At 45.9% G+C, this 20,458-nt stretch overlaps 1 protein-coding gene across 2 annotated transcripts in view; it reads right to left on the bottom strand.

Moving 5' to 3' along the window:
• Nucleotides 1-9,354: 9,354 nt before the first annotated feature.
• The window catches only part of LOC126527911 (dermonecrotic toxin SPH-like), a 43,231-nt gene continuing 32,127 nt past the window's right edge, over nt 9,355-20,458 (bottom strand). For both annotated transcript variants that reach the window (XM_072284385.1, XM_072284386.1), the window contains 2 exons: nt 15,152-15,392; nt 9,355-9,492 (listed from right to left, as the gene is read on the bottom strand). In XM_072284385.1, coding sequence (XP_072140486.1) covers nt 9,366-9,492; nt 15,152-15,392 — 368 coding nt within the window. In that variant the 3' untranslated portion in view covers nt 9,355-9,365. The remainder of the gene's footprint in view (nt 9,493-15,151; nt 15,393-20,458) is intronic.

The following is a 20,458-nucleotide window of genomic DNA, read 5'->3' as shown; positions in this document are numbered from 1 at the left end:
TTACCCTTATTGGTATCATATTTATAACCCCAGACATGAAGCGGGGCATTAAAGTCCCCTGCGACAATAAGAGGGCTTGAGCCTGCCAGGTCTACAGCCTTGCGGAGCAGAGTGTTAAATCGTTGCCTTTTTTCATTGGGACTACTATATATGTTAAGAACGTATATGCTGCCTCGGTTGACCCGACCAGGTATGATCTCTACCATAACATACTCAATATTACTACTAGACAATTTAAGATCATGTGTCACATGAGTGAGTTTCTTACTAACGAGAGTACATACCCCCCTTCCCCCCGACTACACGGCGACCGAGCAGAACCCAGTCATCGAGATGCCAGGCGACAGAGTTTCCTGTAATAAGATAACCTGGGGCCTCTTTTTACAACTGCATAGATATCGCTGTAGGGGAGCCTTCTTTCTAGAGAAGCCCCTACAGTTCCATTGCCAAATTCGGAATGTCTCAAAGGGCGGAGCCATCTCTTACGAGCTGGACACCGACCCTAGGCGGGGCTAGAATCGGGGCTACGTTGCTAGCTGTTGGGTCAGAAAGACACATCGGTGGGTTCGGTGGCGTTATCGGGCCCACAACAAACTCGAGAAAGGATTCCATTTTGGCTAACCGCTGGTTGGTGTTTGCTTCTAAGGTCGTCATCTTGCTTAGCATATCAGTGATCCTATCACCTAACTGTTTCATACTTTCGCTGAGAGCGGTTAACATCTCGCGCACCTCTGATTTAGCTTTACGTGACACGTTCTCCTGATCACAAGCTATTGCCCGCTTCTTCGGTGGTCGTGACACGTCGCTACCCTCGGCCATCGGGCCTTCCAGAATTTCCGCGTTGACGGTAGCGGTGGGTTGCGAGTTCCTAGCGCCCTTAATCTGTGCTATCTCAGCCAATAGCCTATTAATGTTCTCTCTCATAGCCGCGTTTCGCGCTCTAATCTCGTGATTTTTTCCAAACTATCATCATGCTCTGGCAGCGACCTCGACATCACCTCCGATGGTCCTCCACGGACCCGATCTGCCCAAGTAGGGCGGCCCTCCTTGTGTACCACCTGCTGCTGATGATGATGTTCCCGGGCTCTGGATCTTGACCTGGACCGGTTTTTGGGCTCGAAGCGAACCATGGAAGCAGATCGTCCTCTGGAGCGGCCACTGGAATGGCTCCGGGATAAACTCCTGGAACGGTGGCGACCCCTAGACCGCGATCTGGAGCGACGGCGACCTCCCTCGGGGGCTGTTTGCTGGGACCGATGCTGGTCGAGCTCCGGGAACTGGAGCTCGGCACCACGGTATTCCGGGGTAGGGCTTCTCATCCGGCAAGAATGCACAGTCCTGGTTTTAGAACATTCGTGTTCAGTAACAACTTGCTTTTGTGCACATTAAAACACGTGTTGCTGAACTGTTGCTTGATTCTCGCGATACTCGTGACAACACGAAGTCCTTAAGCAGAGCGCGTTCGAGGTTCATGCACACCTGCACAGGTGTACCTCAATACACGTGCTAATGGAGCGTTACGCAGAATATGTGCAGTTTGCTGCCCTCGGCACCGTGCGCCGGCCAGCTGATGCTTCATCCTGGAAGATTGGAAAGAAGCGGCTGCTTTGACTTAAGGAACGAATCATCCAGACCGCAGGAGTATCTTATCTGTGCGTGCGAGCAACGCAGAGAAGTGAAGGTTAGTGGATGCGCTGCCATAGTGAGCAATGCTCCATAGAACGTACGCCCGCGAATACATCAAACGGCTGTTCTATGGTCGCATGCACGCCGGTTCTACGCGCGTACTGTTCTGCACCGTGCGCCTTCTATCGCAAAACTTTTGTTCCGTGGGAAGCTTCACTTACCGTGCGAAGAAGGCACCTCACGTCGCAGTCAATGAATCTAAACGCGCAGACAGAAATGAAATTCTGCCTCCTCGCCGGCGCGCTGTCGTATTGATGCGCGGCCAGCCGAAGTTTGTTCAATAAAGCAAGGCGATTCCTCAAGCCACAGCGAGAATATGTGTTTGTGCTCATAAAGACCAAATGGATCTCAAATTGGTCGGGGTGTCATAAGTGTCTCCAGTGCGTTCTTGCAGTGCAGTGAGAATGCATACATTTTTTTCGTATCACCACGCGTCTAGCTCGCAAGTGCGTTTGAGAGCCCCAGGAAGCCCAAGCAGACAAATGCATGGGGAAGGCAGCGATAAAGGTGACTTTTCTTTAAAACACACAAGAACTGGGCAGCGGCCGGCCCCTGCGGTAGATGAGAACAATTAAGTTGGCTGGCCTTATATGGCTTGTTTATTTTCATAAATGACGGTAAAAGCAGCCCATTCGACATCACGGCTCAATTTGGGAAGTTCATTATGAACTTCTTTCAACCTGATTTCGGCAACGGTAATGCAATGAGACATCGCGATTGTTTAGTATTGCGGCGGAGCCCGCGCGTCCGAGCAGCCCGGTTGCGCGCAGCGCGGCGTGGTTTTGCAAGAAATGCAGAGAAGAGATGAGAGCTGGCCCGATAGGCGGAGCAACGCCAACTTCCGGCTTCAGTTAGCTGCACAAAGAGAGACGTCAGTGCCCCGCCTCAGTTTCCTTCATCAATGGAACAAGCAGACGAAGCGGAATACATCTCTCTTGCTTCGGTGCGAAGTATAGCAAAAAACACGCAGACATTCCGTTTGTGTGTTTTCTTAGTTCCCTAAACTTGAATTCGTCAATTCTAGCAGCAGATCACACATATAACAGATGGTGCCTTGAATAATTCTCGAAGTCACGTGCCACCACGAACGACGTCATACTGCGGACTCGAGTACGTAGGCGCAGGGACGCGACTACGTCATCCTCCGGCTTTGAGCGCGGTGGCCGCGAGGAGAATGAAAAACGGCGTTCGGTTTGAAATTTCGGATCTTTCCACTGCGCGTAGCGAGGTAATACATTGCAAACACGATCGTTATCGTGCAATGTAGGCTTTGCGCTTGTCAGCTCAAAATGGACTGACCTGGTGAAGAGCCCTTTAAAACTTCGATCGAACTAACTTTTTGCTCGGAACTTGCGTGACGGCGCCACCACACGGAAGAACATGGCTTGGCGCACGCCGGCCTGCTTTCTGTGGTGGCTTCGGATGTGCGAGCAGCGGCGGCTTGGTCCCAGGTTTTATCATTTGTCGCGTTTTTCGCTGCTGCAAGGTCCAACCGTGCAGCGTTGCGGATTCTCCGGCTCCTGTCTAGGATGGCATGGTAAATTGGAATTAACTTGTGTTCTTTGTTGGGTCAGAAGGCTATTCATACACGAATCACTAAACCACTACCTGCCCATGCGCCTGCCTATATGGCGTGCTTCCTTCCTATAGGTTAGTATTCTAGACCTCGTGCGAATGCTTTTGTGACGTTCAGACGTCGCCATTCCTCCTGGACATGCAACAAAATGGCGTAGCTTGCTCTATCGCTCCTGGGTATCTAAAATTTGTCGCTGAATCGCTGGCCGGTGCTTGCTTGTTAGTTCGTCTATAGCCGCTCACAGAGCCGATGTATGTAGTTGGTGTGCCTGTGTGGTGGTGATTTGCATGCGTGGGGTGCCGTCGCACGACTTCCTATCGGCATTGACGACGTGCTCGTGTCTCCTACGTAAACCGCACAACTGCTCATGATAATGCGCGAAAGCACGACCAGAGATGCCGTCCGCACCATACACTGGCGCCTCGATGTTAGATTACGCGGTGTTGCTCAGGACGCGTTGGACTAACGCTGGAAAGCAAATCGCAAGTTAGCTGCGGTTATCACAGCAAAATTAACTTTTGTCGAAGCACCGCACTTTGTTTCCAACGCTGGCGGCAAACGTGGCGCCGGTAACACTGCGCTGCTTCGACAAAAAACGTCATTCGTCGCCGCGCGCCAGCCGTCACGGATCAGATATCTTGTCTGTCTGTTTTTCTTGTTGAAAAAAAATCGATTGGCAAGACATCTTTTGCAAATAAAATGCAAGTGATCTGTATGATACATTCATAAAGCTGCTTCACGCTAGCTATGACGCTGCGTTTCCAGTAAAAATATCTTCTAAAAATAAAGAAAAGCAAAGAAGGCCGTGATTTACCTCAGATGGATATGATCGCACCAAAGTAACCCTTTGAGGGTCGAATTATTTTGAAAAAAACTTTCCCAGGTGGTCAAATTATTTTTTTGCGGATCTTGAATGTCCAAAATGTATTAAGTCGGGAATAAATAGTCAAAAATAATTAGGAACAGTATTTTGGTGTCGGCATCACTCAGAATTGCAAAATGTTCAATAGTATTTCCGAGCGTGGTACTCCTTGTAACACGGGTCTGCGCACAGCGCCTTATCGCAGTCTGCACGCCTAAAATGCGTGTCTGTTCTCTTGAAGCGAGGAGTTGTGTTGGCGCACACATGCCATCTCTGCGTGCGGCTGCCTTGGGCAGAGGTCTGAGGCACCCTCTTGCGTAAGCGCGTTGCCGGGGAGAGCGAGAATACCTCGCGAACGGCGCTGATAAGCAAGTGGTGATAACCAAGCTAAGAGAAGTGCCAATCAAGATAGAAATCAAATTCCACCGCCCCTGCGAGAGCGTGCCGACAAAGAGAAAAACGTTTCGCGCGCCTCCGTTGCGATCACGCGGCGGAACCGAAACCGCGAAAGCGCGTTGCCACTGAGAGCGGGAATACCTCGCGAACGCCGCTATAAGCAAGCTAAGAGCAGCGCCAATCAAGATAGAAATCAAACTTCCACCGCCCTGCAAGAGAGTGCCGACAAAGAAAAAAATGACGTTTCGCGCGCCTCCGTTGCGATCACGCGGCGAAACCGAAACCGCCAAAGGGGCGTTGCCGCAGTCTGAGCGACGCGCTGAAGCTAGCAATCAGCTCTGTTTATCTGCCCAAGAAGGTAGCACCAATTTCAAACGCATCTTGTAAGTGCTAAGAGGTGGCAGCACTTCCCGATGAGCGCTCATCGTCATTATGGCGCGAAATTTCAAACGGAGGGTCGGAACCGTACCCGTACGGCGAAGACCTTGCGGGACAGAAAACCGCCGCCGTACATGTACGGCTAAAACCTTCAAAGGGGTAAAGAACAAGTTATATCATCACTTTGTGACCACCCGGGACACTGATACATTCGAACTACATAAAAAATACCGAAACTGCCAAAGATAGATATGGGCCGTGGTGAACTCACTTACTTCGAGGAAAAAGATATATGTGTGTGGAGCTTACCATAAATGGAGAAGCGCAGCGCGAGGAAAGATTGGGTGATACTGTGAACACTCCCTTTAATAACGCCGGTTCCTATGTTTCTTGTGAAATAGAACGCGATGATGACGGGGCTCTCGATGCAAATATAACCTCTCAATCTGTCTACATCCAGGTTATGGACCCAGTACAAACGTCAAATGCATAACAAAGCAGTTAAAGAGTAATTTAGTACCAGAGATAAATTAACTATGCCCAGCTGAAACGAAACTAGCTGCGCCATTAATTTGGGAGATCATTAGTTACACTGTTCATCTTTCTCTATAAAAAAGGCGTTTTTCCGAGCAAGGTAAAAATTGCGAAGGTTACTGCCATATATAAAGATGGTGGTGTAAACAGCTTCTGGAACTATCGTGGCATATCTGTAGTTTCAACCCCATTTAAAATTTTTGAAGTCGTTATTAAAGAAAGACTCCTGGCATTCTTTGAAAAACACCGACTAATACCTGAAAATTATTATGGTTTATGAAAGCGCAACTCTACTGAGCAGTCTCTAATAGATATCAAAAACAAAATAATCGGAAATATGCAGAACAGCAAACATGCGCTTGTTTGTTTTTGGACCTCAGGAAAAGTTCTGATTGTATACATTGGATTTGTTACTACACGAGTTATCCAGATGTGGAGTCCAAGCTTATTCAAATGTGGAGGCTCTTGAGCTTCTCAGAAGTTACTTATGTCATCATTCTTAACTTGTAAAGGATAATGAAGTATATTCAGCAGAAAAAGATAAAACAAGGCGTCCCTCAAGGCTCCATACTTGAGCCACTATTGTTTATCCTCTTTATAAATGATATTGTTTCTATCCCTGGTACCCCTGAAATCAACACGTATGCCAACGACAGAAATATATAATTTTTTCGTCCCGTAATCTTACAACGCTTGATCGCCACGCCAACGCATATCTCATTCATCTTTCCAGCTGGCTAAAACAAAACAAGTTGACATTAAACGCCTCCAAAACCACATACATAATATTTCGTCCTACAAAGAAACTCTGTACAGAAACATTGTGCTAAATTTGAAGCAAGTCTAATTAAACATCTTGAACGAAAATTTCTCGGTGTATGGTTTCAAGACGAACTAAGTTGGACTACACGTATAGACCACCTCATTTCAGACTTAGCACGTACCGTTGGATGTTTGTACATGACGACCCACCTTATATCAATCTGGCTAAAGCGAAATCTTTAGTATTCCCTTTTCTATTGCAAACTTACATATGATTTACTAGTCTGGGGTACCATTATCAAAACGAATTACTAGAAACGTGTTACACTTCACAAGAAAATCTTGCATTTTGTAAAATAATTATGGTAAAGCCCGTGGTTCAAGAGTGGCTCCTTTATTTCCAAAATATGGTGCACTGCAGGTCGACCAGTTACATTATTTCATAGAGCGACTGAAAGCTGAGCTCGTTGGCACGGATTCATATTGCAAAAAAAGAAGAATAAGGCGTGCAGACACGGACACAAGAGAAGAAAAATGGACCCCCCCCCCCCCCAACACCAAAGCTGACTCAACTGAAGGAAGCACCGAGGCGGAAATAAAAAAGACAGCAAACTCATCTGCGCATGCTCGGGAATGGTAGCACCACATGTCTATCGGCCCGCGTACCCGATTGACACGTGGTTTTACCATTGACGGCAGTATTAATGACGTTTTAGCCCCCTTTCCGCAACATTAGAAGGACATGCTTTTTACATCTTTGTTTACCGTTGCTTATCTTTTGACAATAACCATGTGTTATGACAATAAAGCTAACGTGCGCAGGAAGACTTTGTGTCGCATAATTCTGCTCATTCCAAGTTGGTGAAAAGGGGAATAGCAACCCTATATCTTGAATACGCGCTTAGGAAGTCGTGCCCTCACGGCATGCAGGCGAGTTTTGATAACCAGTTGGCGAGACTAATAATTTCAGCCGGCTACCCGCGTTCGCCCCTATAGGAGTGGTCTCAGATGCCCTACTTTAAAAGGTAAAGCAAAAAGTGGCCAGTTCCGTCGAACAACGCAAGCATATTGTGGTTATTCACCTCCGGAAGTTATCCCACCATCCTAAATAATCGCAAATGGGCATGATGTGCTAATCGTTTTCTCAGAGCCACGGAAGTTGTCTGGGCTGTGTCAATGCATCAGCTGAATTGACAAGCTCGGATGTCAGAAGAAACGCACCGCGTAAACGATGTGTGGCTGGCGATGTATGTGGAATACCGCCAAAGTGTTGGAATGACTATGTTGGTCGAACTGGGACACTGTATCAACGTCCGAGCACAGAAAAATTTAATTATGGGGTTTTACGTGCGAAAACCACTTTCTGATTATGAGGCACGCACGCGGTAGTGGAGGACTCCGGAAATTTCGACCACCTGGGGTTCTTTAACGCGCACCTAAATCTAAGTAAACGGGTGTTTTCGCATTACGCCCCCATCGAAATGCGGCCACCGTGGCCGGGATTCGATCCCGCGACCTTGTGCTCAGCAGCCTAACACCACAGCCACTGAGCAACCACAGCGGGTGTACGAGCACAGAAGCATGTACTGTCATTAAAGAACAAAAGCAACGTGCACTGACCTGCGTATTGCATTGCCTGCAAGTGTGAGCGACAGCTTCGTGACACAAAAATACTGGGCACATTTAGTGACACGTTGGCGCCGCAATTTACGGATGGTGTGCATAATTACTCGGAAAATAGCCAAGTGCATTAGCGATACGTCTCGTTCTTGCGTCAGAATTGTGTCAAGCAGTTCCCACTGATTGACACAGCACTGTTTCTTTTTTTAACGTATTCGCCTCCCGCATGCGCAGGTGCAGTATTCCTGTGTCTTCGCTCTACCAATAAACAGTTGAAGTTTAGTGCTCTCTCTGTCCTTTCCTATTCTCCTCTACTAAGTATTGATTTTCTCGTCACGATAATGTATGCCTCCTAGACTTGATCCAACTCGCCTGGCAACACATCTACTAAGGAAAAAATTGGAGGACGCTTAAGCTTCGCCTTCAAGAGTGGAACGCGATAGCATTATCGCACCCAGTTCGCACCGCCGCACAAGATGGCTCTGCGTGCGCGCCAAGCTCAGAAGAAATGCAGCGGAAACGTACTTCGCTACTCGTTTAACGGCGACTTCTGTAATTTACATGCTCATAATTATCGTATACACCGCAGTATAACTTACTACGGCACGTTTCTATGGCAACACCGCGTTCACTAGAGGCGCTTTTGTCCCATTTTTAACCATGGAACTCATGGCTGAGTGGTAGCGTTTCCATCTCACACTCCGGAGACCCTGGTTCGATTCCCACTAAGCCCATGTTGCAAGTTGTTTTTATTCATGAATTGCCTTCCGGGATTTTTCGCTCATGGCCAATGCCGCCGACACCGGTATTTCTGCGACACGAGCTCCTTAACGCTGTCACGTTAAAAAAAAAAAACGCTGAGGTGGTCTGGTCGATCGACGACTTTCCATAGGCAGGCTCCATTGCTTACGTTCAGGCGTCTCGTCCGCGGTTCTAAATCACCATGACACCTGTGGAATAGCTGTCGTCTGCTATCAGCACTAGCGGTCGGTAAGAAGAAATGATGCACCACGCGCAATGCACGAGATAGTACGCAATAATTAGGAGAAAGCAAGGAAGTGGTCCATGGATACGAGCCATGTATTGAGGTCACAAAATTAGATAAGCGCACGCATAGAGTTCTTCCGTCCCTGACATGGAGCCAGATTGGCCTTTTCGCACCCCACATTGTAGGCACAATGTCGGGGAGTGCAAACCGATGTTACTGTTACTTGTTACTTGCCGGTGTCGAAGTGAACCAGAATAAGCAAATAAACAGCGCAAATGCTTTCGGCGTGAGAGATGACAGCATAAATACGATTCTTTTGGTATCATTATTTCCGGAATTGTGAGTTTGTTGGCGAGACTACCGAGATGCTCTGCTGACGTGTCTACCCGTGTGCGCACATCGCATACATGAAGTATTTATGCTGTCAAGTGAATGATTCGAATTTCATCTTACCATTATCACCTGTAGCTGAATGAAGGATGCAAAAGCGATTAATGCAATCCGAATCATATAAGGCTTTTTTTTCGTTTTGCCTTAGGTTGAGATTACAGGACTTGGTACAGTCAAACAATCCGCTTCCATGGGCTATCTTGGCTGGTTGCAAGCCTGTACGTCTTTAAGAATTCATCTTCCTTGAGGATATTCAGAAGCGTTGTCGGCACGTTGGTCATTAGGCCGTCGATATTCTTCCTAAAAAGAAAAAAAAGATACAACTGAATGCCTTTCTTATTTTCCCAAGAACCAACATTTTTATTGTGTTTGCTGGCACTTGTTGTAACTTGCGTGCATGTATTTACCTAATAGCATGCTCTGTACGAACATATCATCCCGAATTTCTTAATCGTAGCTGGCTATGAGATTATTGGTAACACTGAGCCCCACGTTTAGGCTTTTTAGGGACTCCGCCACGCTTTTCTGATTCCTGCCGCTTTATTTTATTCAGATCCAGTCGTACCTCGTCGAAAGAAGTAAGAAAAATCTTAATTGCTTCGCCAGAGACAGACAGAAGTCATCGGCCGCAGAAACTTAAGCATACAGCCAAAATAATAGTTACGCGCTACTCAAATTTCTGCAGCCGTTGTTGCAAATTTCACTCCCAAAACGCGGAACTGTGGCGTCTGATAGTGGCAGGACATGAATGTTACATGCCGAAGTTGGCACGTCGGGATGCGAAAGCCCGATCAGCTTGTTGATGGCGTCGTTTCTATCGTTGTAAATATTTCAACCGCCTTCGGGAGCCAGAAAGTGGAGCGCCACGTGCTAGGTGTGCAAGTGGTGTGTTAAAATGGCTGTCGAACGTAATCATGCAATGTCTTTCGTTGCGGTGATAGCATTGTCGTGTAAACTTTGACCACACTAAGTATTTTCAGCCAGCTGTCATAATGACGGAGACCGACATCGTGTTCATTCCACCAAGTGCACGACACCACTCCATCTGAGGATGCTATTGTGCTGACCGAAAAGATTTCACAAGCGTACAGGGCTCCATTAGTTTTGGTGAGGTACGGCTTTCTAAGGAACATCATAATGCAGGTACGCTGGCGTTCTGCTATTCCCATTCCTCCACCAATAAATGTTATCCGAACGTCGACCTAATGCTCAACAGAACGGCATTGTCCATTGAGAGACTTCGGTATTCCTAACCCAGTTCCTTACATTCCATCGCTAGACAGCCATAAAATCACCGCGTCTACTTCACCGCTGTGATTGTTTATATTTGCCAATGCATGAACTAAACCTTCGAATTTGATGGGAACGTCGCTGCAGGGCAAGAAACCATGTCTTCATTATGTGGGTGTCCAACTCTGAGGGTGAGCTGCGAATTAAAGGTCATTAGCCCGAGCGCAGACAAAAACACATCGCTTCGCATGACCCTGTAAAGCAATTGCCAACTCAACGCCCAATTTAAAAATATACGTCAACTGCAGCCCTATAAAGCAAAACTATTCCAATATGTTTTTCATTCCAATCTCCTGACGCCAATATTGCATAACCGCCGACGTAAGCATCGGGTGGTAACCCGCCGGGTTGTCTGAATAGACCAATCAAACGCTCTCCTGGACATAGGAGGTCACTTTTGTTTGCTTGAAAAACGAATAACATTGCCTACACTGAGCGGCTTGTCTTATCTAAGTGGCTGACAAGAGGCGAGGAGCACTCTCAAGTGGAGAGGGATTCGATGGGGCTGAGCCACTGCACTGAAAATCTATAACGGTATGAAGAGGGTAGTACCGGCGTCTGCGATTGGTCTGCTTTCCCTTAATTAGCTTGCGGTGTCTCATCGAAAATCGCGGCGGCGTGCAACGGATGTTTAAGAATGACGCTAAAACAGATCCTCAGCAAAGAAGAGCTGGCAGAACGAGGTCGTGAACGTGCCGAAAGTGCTCGAAAACGATACACGGCCACGCAACAAGCTTTATTATACGCAAATAAACCCAGGCTCTCCGGCAGGTGCGAGTAGCCACTGCCTGAGCGATCGTGGCAGCCATCTTTTATTCTTTTCCGAACGGGGCAGCCTGCGGCTATTCAGAAGAAAATGCAGTTTTGTTCAGCATAATAATGCATCTTCAACGCGTACACGTCACTTTGACACGGTGAGTTTTTGCGCTTTTGTGACGTCGCGTGACAGGTAGGTGAAGTGGGTGCAGCCCGAAAACTTTTCACCAACAGCGGAGGGCTAATGGCGAAAACGCATCGAATCAGGAATAACCATTTTTAATTTGTTCGGTCCAATGAAGCATAGTCAGTGTGTACACGTCATATCAGATGGGATCTATCGCTGTTTTCGTGACGTCGCGTGGCAGACAGGTGAAGTGGACGTAATTCAAACAAGTCTTTGGCCAATCGCGGAGGGCTGATTACAGAATTGGAATAGAAAAATTTAGAAAAGTATTACGTTATAACTTCCCCGTTTAATTATGTCTTCAGAAGCGTAGCTGTAAGTTATCAAATTTGTAGCTAAAGTATTTAAACAACTCTAACATGACTTCAGTACTCTGTTTGGCCACAAACGTACAAATTATGCTTAATATAGCGTTCGAATAATTGTGTGCTGACAAAACACGGCATTCAAATATAGATGACACAAAAGCTTCTACCGCACGGTTTAACGTAGCAGCAAATGTCATGCTGCACCCATTCATTCAAGATATTCAACCGGTCCCTTGGCCCAATTGGCTTAACAATTCCTGTTCGGGCTACATCCCTCTGAAGCTGTCGTAATACCAGTGAAAAGAAATTCCAGGTAGCCTGGAATATACAATTGTTGTTGTACACCAATTTTCAGTAAATCTGTGTGTGCCAGGTCTGTTCTTGCGCACTTATTTTGTCGCTACATAACAATGTTCACCATGACAATTCGCATCTTTTTCTACTCAACAATGCGCTGCCGGCAACAGTTACCAGTGCGCGATAAGGTAAAAGAGGGAAGCGAAGGGGAGAGGAATGGTGGTCATAAATGCTCATTGCCAAAGAAATTATTATAGTGCGAGGCATCACGTACAAAGGCAACCTGAATAATTAAAGCGAGCCTTAATTTTGGTTTCTTTTCTCGCTTTGCGTGAAGTACTGTGCAGCCGATACCCGAGACAGTTCATTGAAAAATGCAGCGATCCTGGTGGCAGTGTAATGAAGGATAGTGTTTTAGTGTTCCCGTGCCAATACCAGTCCATAATATCTGTGCTCGCAAGGGTTTCAGTGTGATTGATAGCACAAGCTGGTCATGGTGGCAGAACGACGCCGCAGCCACGATACGTATCATAGCATTCAGCCATAAAGCTAACCAATAAGTGTCCTTAGTATCGTATATCAGCAGGTCTAGCAGGAAGCGATCGGCTCATTTTGAATGCAATCGTGCGTTTTTAGCAGACTTACACTTTGCTTTTATCCATGCTAGAGCTTACACGCACCCTTTTTGCGGAGATTCTTAGACACCGCGCATTTGGCAGTACGATGTGGCTACCGCAGCAGCGGCGTCAATATCTCGTAGATTATACACTAATTTCAGTGCTGAGACTGAGTTCGTACGAGTTCGGAAACACGGCATCGCATTCAGTTATTGATCCTTTCAATCTGCTAGCGTTATGCGACTAGAGGGCCACCAGAAAGCAAGAAATGACGCTTCGCTTCATGGCGATGCTGCCGTTTGTCGGCTAAACAATGCTCGAATAGACTAGTTCATGTGAAATAAGCTGAATAGTTCAAAATGCGTATACCTATTCTTCGTGTGACCTATAAAGAATTTAGTGTACATTGCTATGAACCATTTTTCAATTGAACTCGAATGTGAGTGCGAAACACTGCCACGTGCATTTCTTCATCACGTATGATGCTTCATTACTGCTGCCATCTTACCCCCCCCCCCCCTTTTTTTTTGTAGCGCGATAGCGCGTCACTGATAGGTAGAGTAAAGAATGACGTGCAGGCCTTATTAGGTTTTTGTGGTTGTCGGTAGGTGGACGCTAACACGTTCGATTGCAGCCTTAAAAAGCTAGCTGCATATTGCTGAAGGCGGTCTATCCGATGTCGACTGCGGTCTGTAATAGATGCTTTGTTCTCTTCGCCGGTCGAAAGTTCGCCCTCCATATTAAGTCCTTTATTTTTCCTTCATCGTGCGCTGACGTTATGCATACGTGCTGTACGTAACAATATATTCGTTCCAGATTTAAAGTCGGACGCATGCTGTGCTATAACAAAGTGCTCCAAGAATATTTTTGCCGTCAGATTTTGCGAAAACTGGCAGCAATTAAAGGAACATCATTGCATCATTCCAACCGTGCAGTGTATTCCGCGTATACGTTTGATCCGCTGACTCCTCCTGTTCTTGTTCCATTTCTTGTTCTTGTTCAAATTTCCATTTTCCCATGTCTGATGCGACAATCGCCGAAAATCAGAACAGAACAGCATCTTCTCTCCTTTGTTTCTCTGGAATAACTGCGTGCAAATGCTGAAGCATGAAATGTATTGGGAGTTTCTAAAATTGCATGATTGAAGAGTTCCGCGCAATGTCTGGTTGGAAATACAGTCTCCTCTAGACACTGTCCTGGAAGAACTGTCATTGCAGTAACTCGGTGGTTTTGTGTTATGCTGTTGGACAAAGTATAATGAGTCCTATTTCTGGCTACGACCACCTGCTTTCAATGGGAACGGAGTTCGGAACCCGTCTCATATAGTGAGGTCTCAGTGTATGTTGTGCCTGGCGTTCCTTATGGACAAAAGCTGCTTGGCCGGTGAGCGTGCCACCCTGGAGCGCCATATTGGCTTAATCTCCTTTCCTTCGCCAAAGAGCTGGCGACGAAACCAGCGTCATCTAAAGACAGTTGGCACATATTATCTGTCGTATCTTCGTATGTTCGAGTACTCAGAGTTGACGAAGGAGATGAGTTCTGGGACCCCAAACTGCGATGGGTCATCGGCCATGTGGGGCCTCTAAACGGCAACGCCAGTGTTTGTGCGCTTTATGAGAAGCTTCGGCGCCCGCCTGCATAATGACGAGGCTCTGCACAGACTATTGACAGGTAGACAAAGAATCTCCCTTCAAGGTGACCACAACCACCACATTCTTTGGAAGCGGTGGCGACAGTCAAGACGACAATGGCTACAAGCTGGCCGTTACCGAGAGCTGCTAATTCCTGCAAAGAGCCAACGCTGACAACTTCCGTGGAACAGCGTCGACCCCGATGTCATGTGCAATGGCGTCTTCATTGCATCAAAGGCGGGTCAATGGTTGGAAACCTAATGCGGAGTCCTGCGGGGTGGCGCGGTACCATGGGTGGGACATTGTGGACTCTACTACAATTGGCCGAGAAAAGGACATTGAATTCCCTCGTCGATCGAAAGAGGGAAATCTACTGCTTAAATAGAGGGGGGGGGGGGGGGGGGGCTTGAGTGTTGAGTGAGGTGCTCGGTCATTAAAAAACTTCGACAAGTAATGAACGAGCACATTCCTACACAACACTAAAAACTTTGACATGTAATGGCCAACCGGGCACGTTCTTGGTAAACCTCCCTACCATTCCCTCTTCGTTTCTCTCTCTCTGTTGACATGTAATGTGCTCCGAGAATCATGGCACCGTTCTTATAAATCACAATCATACAAATCTGTGCACAGAACTTGATTTTATCATCGCTCGGACGTCGTTCTTAACCTCTCCTTGTCCCGGAATCTGACACGGCACCAGTATTGGAACATTCGTGGCCGCTCAGCCCCCCCATTTTGCAACAATGCTGAGGAGCTCACTTTTAAGATAAGTTGCCAAAACCAGGCTGCGGGAGCCGGTTACACCTTGATAACACTCATTGCACTACTATATTCCAACGCATACGCACTGAAGCGTTGTGAATAACACACCTGAGAAATCGACGCATGGTGTAGGGATTGTCGACCGTCCACACGTACGCCTTGTCCACGTAGTCATGCGTCGTGTTCGCGGCCGTTCTTCGTGACGTCACTGCAGTCATGCGCAAATCCCAGTAGCCGTCAATTAGGCAGTTAGTCCAGCCATCACCCTGCCAGCGATGTTGCAAAATGCCCAGCTCTTCGTACGTGTTGGCTACGATGCTCAGCAACTCGTTTCCACTGATGTCAAAACCTGCGAAGTGAATTCCTTCGATGATGATTCAGTCTGTGTTTTACTGAACAAGCCCAACATGGTAACGTATGCTGATTTTTTCAGTTAAGTAATAGTAATAGTAATAGTAATAGTAATAGTAATGGTTCTCGTGCGGTAATCAAAGCGCGGCGTGCGACGTAGTTCTCGCCACTGAACGTCAATAAAGAACAGCTTGCAAAGCAGCCTGTGTTTGACACCCCAAGATGCTTTGAAACTTATTTATTATTTATTATAAGAATAAAAATTGTTGTGCGTGTAGCTCAGTCAAATCAAGACCTTCCTGGTACAATTTTATCCAATTATAGCCAAACACGGCAGCAGTGATTGCGGAAGCGAGGGCATTACTTAAATAATATTTCTGCGTTCTGGTGGTTGTGCGGCCGCTGCAGAATTGAGCAACGGCCGTACAGTCACATTTGGTTGCTAGGCCAGAAATCATTTCATCCACCTACCAACGTAGCTCTATTATTCCGGTCAAAGCCCAGCGTGCCTAGTCTAACGTCCGTAGTGCTCGTATCGCCTTCTCATTCGTCTGCTCCTCTAGGGATGAAAACCACCTTTAAAGAAAGTCTACGCGGATTTGTTGGCATCACAGTAGGAGTGGTTACGGAAGCGAGCTCAAGACTAAATATTATTCCTGCATTGTATAGGTCAGTCACTTCACTGATACCCCTCACCGACAGTTAGCGCTGTTGTTTCATTTCAAACCGCTCACGCGACTGCTGGTCTACTTTTTGTTTATTATTCTGTTCTCCTGACACTTTTGCAAATCCCCCAAATCATGGCTTTAAAAGTGTTGACGTGTGCATTAGGTAGCGACTGGTATTCACTGCCGCATATCTTATATTTTTTTCTATGTTATGGAATTTTTGTCTGCCTTATCGGCCTTTCTAGAAACGCGCTTCTTTTTACTGTTGAAGCGTTGCAGGCGTTTATTGGGCCAAGGAGTAGTGTTGTTGCATCGAATGCTATTAACAGGAACGCATGTTTCAATAAGATCTGCGAAATTGTCTCGAAACCTAAAAAAGTTCACTTCAATAGTTCGATAGGATTGTGTATCTACGAACGTGTCTGCGTAGATGACAAATTCAAAGTTATTTCACATAAATATGGCCCCATTGGGGCATCCAATGTACTAAGTTGTGTTATCTTTTTATTATCGTGAATTTAAGCAGACCTTCTATAACCGCGTGATCAGACCGCCCCTCAAGGTGAATGGTGTCGGAACAGATTAGAGCATCACTTGTCAAGATAAGGTGTAGGATATTAACCGATGTGCATAATGAACGGGTTGACAGAGTAACGAGTTGAGATAACGTGAACGTTAGACATACAAGAAAGAAATCATGCGCTTCATGCTTCGGCGTGAGCAGCGGCGACAGGATCCCTTCACCGTGCAGTTAATAACGGGGAAATTAAAATCACCGTAACTGATGGCAGTAGAACGTGGAAAAAACACATGCACTTCATTTAGAGCCCTTCCTTATTCGGATTTGAACCGCGCACTCTTCTGGGCAACATTGTGTTTTGACCAATTTTTATCCCACGTTCCGGATGCAAAGCTTTCCATCAATCTATGATGCCCATATACGGTACATATACTTCAGAAAAGGCGCCAGCTGGCGCCCCGAAGTGGTACCGTCCACAGCAGGCTCTGGAACGACGGAGCTTGAGTCACCCAGCGGGGATTATTATCGCCTGCATGAGGGCCAACTGAAGCACCGAAAGACCGTCGAGACTTGGCGTTCGCCCGCTAGCCCAGTGGTCAAGACGGAGCTCGGCGCTGAAAAACAACCAGAACATGCGCAAACCTAAGGCACGTGAATTCCACAAGACGGTGTAGGTGTTGGCTCTTATCCTGCCGCCTAGTCGCAAGTGGGAGACCTTGTTCCTAAGCAAGCCAGCAAGCCTTTGGTAGTTAAGAATATGAGATGCCGCTGTTGGTAAAGACCCGACTGAGCTAGAAGTCCCAAATGAGAATCAGCTTCGCAAGTCTGCCACAGCCCTGCTAACCCAAGATCGTTACGTGCCTCTCTTTATTAATTACATTAATTCTCTTGACCTTGCGGGTTTCCGCAGAACTGTTACGTCAAGACTGCTGTATCGGTATCAGAAATCTACAGCTCATGACAATTCGTTCTTAGCATTTAGTCGGCGCCATTTAGACTTTGGAGGTACATTCTCAAGTAACGGGGCCAGGACCCGAAAAGTGTTTAAAAATGAAAGACTTCAAGAAACGTTGTGAAGTCCTGTCTAGCCTCTCACTCTGTAACAGCGTTCATGAATATGTATGCATAGGAAATATCACAGAAAGCATAAGTGCTGCAATACTTCGAAACATACTTAGTGGAATCTGTAGTAATAACTTTATTTCTACACATACTAGCCAGCTAGGCATATTTCTCTTGTTTAGTGCTCCGTAAACACCGCGGAAATCACAACATTCAGCAATAGGACATGCGAAGGACATCAACGAGTGTGACGGCACAGAGCACAGGCTGCCTGTTCACCAGTTTCCCGCAAGTGGACACAGCCTGTCTATCTCCCGAAGAAATTGGTTTTGGTCTTAGCTAGTTTTGAGTTGTGCAACCCTTATTTATACGCTGCAGATAGAAGTAGCACGGAGCCGCGTTTTCCCGCTGAGCGAACGATTGCAGAGTACGCATTCTCTCGAAGTCCGCTGAGCGTTTCTTGTCGACAAAGAGACGGTGATGGCAGCATGGCAAGGACGGCGGGACAAAGATGGAATCGCAACAGCATGACGACGTGCGCGGCAAGACTAAAACACAATGAGTACAACGTCGCAGCGAAAGCATGACAATGACTGTGCACCTGAGCTTTCTTCGCTGCCCGGTTGCCTCATGGATGCCCAGTTGCCTTCGCACCGTTCGATCGAAGAGTATGCAGGACGAGGCATCGCATCTCGACAAATTGCACAGCGGAGTACGGCGAAAAATGCAGCCCGATAGCATCAGCCTAAGATGGTGGTTCTCAAACTACGAGTCGTGACCCCCAAATGGGTCATAAGCCTTTTTTCTGGGGATTATGGAGGCTCCACCACTAGGTACATTCTGCTAGAACACAAACAAATTGTCCGTCTCGGTGCCCATTTTTTGAACCCGTATTAAAAGCCTATATCTGTAAATATGATCTCAATTCGAAGAACGACAAACCAAAATCAGTCAAGAGGAAGCAGGCCAACCTAAACGCCGTAAGAGTGGAAGAAAGAAACGCCGTAAGCTAATGGAAGAAAGTGGGCAATATTCGAAATTATAACGTTGTAAAGATTAAGAGAGCCGTAAAAAAGGACTACAGCATAAAATCAGCCAGAAGAAAATATTGCAACGGCAGGGAAAGACGTACGCAGTGGAAGATAAGTATGGTTATCTTATCAGCAATTTCTATTATATAGCAAAAGCTGCAGAATTATTCTATACGGACCTGTACAATACCCCGAGCATCCACACAACCATCATTGGAAGTACCAATGAACAGGATGCAAAGGCTCCTTCTATACCTAGCAGTAAAGTTAGAAGGGCTTTGCGACACACTTCTCAGGAAAAAGCAGCAGGTGAAATAACAGTCAATTTAATCAAAGATGGTGGAAATACTGTGCTTCAAAAGCTGGCAGCCGTCTAGACGCAGTGCCTCTTGATTTCAAGTTTGCCAGAAAGCTGGACGAATGCCAGTGTTATACTAATCCATAAGGAGAGAGACGTTAAACCAATCAATCGATCAATCAATCAATCAATCTTTATTTTCATTCTGTCAATGATACAGAAAGAAGGACTGTGACAAAAAGCTGTTTTTCAGAACAGCTTGACTAGGCCACAGCCCCATGGAAAAATTTCGGAGCGGTAACAGCACTACCGTGAAGTAAATCAACCTAAAACACGCTAACAAACACACTAAGTAAAGGAAATGCTAAGGTAATACAGAAAGGCAGTTTTTACAGTCGTCAAAAAAATAAATACAGAACAGTTTCTTAGAAAAATGAAATATCTGAAATGCTATCAAATTACAACTGTCTAGAACAAATACACTGAATGTACAGAAAACACAAAATAGAAATCAATTTGTTACAAACAGTTACATACAACCAGATGAAACAATTCAATACGGTTATGGATTTGATGAACGAGACAGTTTGTAGTGTAACCAGTGTTAAGTAGTAGAAATATCAGAGCTATACATCACTGTGTATAACTTGCGGATATCCTGATATGAACAATCAAATAAGTCAAAATTGTTAAGGTCATAGTGATTGATGAGGGACGGAAGAGTGTAAGACAAGCGCTCTTTTCCGGAGTTTAATCGTACTGTGTCTACTTCCCAATTTTCTCCATGACGCGTGGGATAACTTAAATGCCTAATTCTTAAATTGGCCAGAACACGCAAATTTGTTATGTTCTTACAAGTTTCTAATTTGAATTTTCTGCTTAACGTATAATTGTATGTTTGGTGTATTTTAAGTATTCCTGAAGTGCAGAATAAAACATTAGTAGAAGCCGCAAAAGGTGCATTGAAAATATGCCTAATACATTTTTTTCTCAACCAAGTATATTTGATTTAGATTTGTGACCATCGTTGTACCCCATACTAGTTGGCAATAATTTAAACGAGAGCTAAACAGCGAATGATAGAGTAGGAGCTTGATTCCTTTTGGAAGTAAGTATCGAAGCCGACCAATTACACCTGTCCCCTGAGCTAATTTTTGCAGAACATGTCTTACGTGGTAATCCCAACTCATATTCGCGGAAAAAAATATGCCCAGACATTTAAAATGGTCAACTATTTCAATAGTGTGAGTACTCAGTACTATGTCTTCATGAGGTGGAATAATTTAATTTTTTGGTCGGAATATAACAGCTTTTGTTTTATTTTCGTTAATACGCATAGCACTTGCCGCTGCCCATCTCTCTATTGTTTTGATTGTCTGATTACAAGTTCTGATAAGCTCATGAATATGATGCCCTTAAAACAGTATGCTGGTGTCATCAGCATATATTATGTATTTATTATGTAATTATTAAACAACCAAATCA

The sequence above is a fragment of the Dermacentor andersoni genome, chromosome 9 (assembly GCF_023375885.2).
Source record: "Dermacentor andersoni chromosome 9, qqDerAnde1_hic_scaffold, whole genome shotgun sequence".
Lineage (NCBI taxonomy): Eukaryota > Metazoa > Arthropoda > Arachnida > Ixodida > Ixodidae > Dermacentor > Dermacentor andersoni.
The sequence above is the reverse complement of the archived record's forward strand: the minus strand, read 5'-3'. Positions and strand labels throughout refer to the sequence as shown.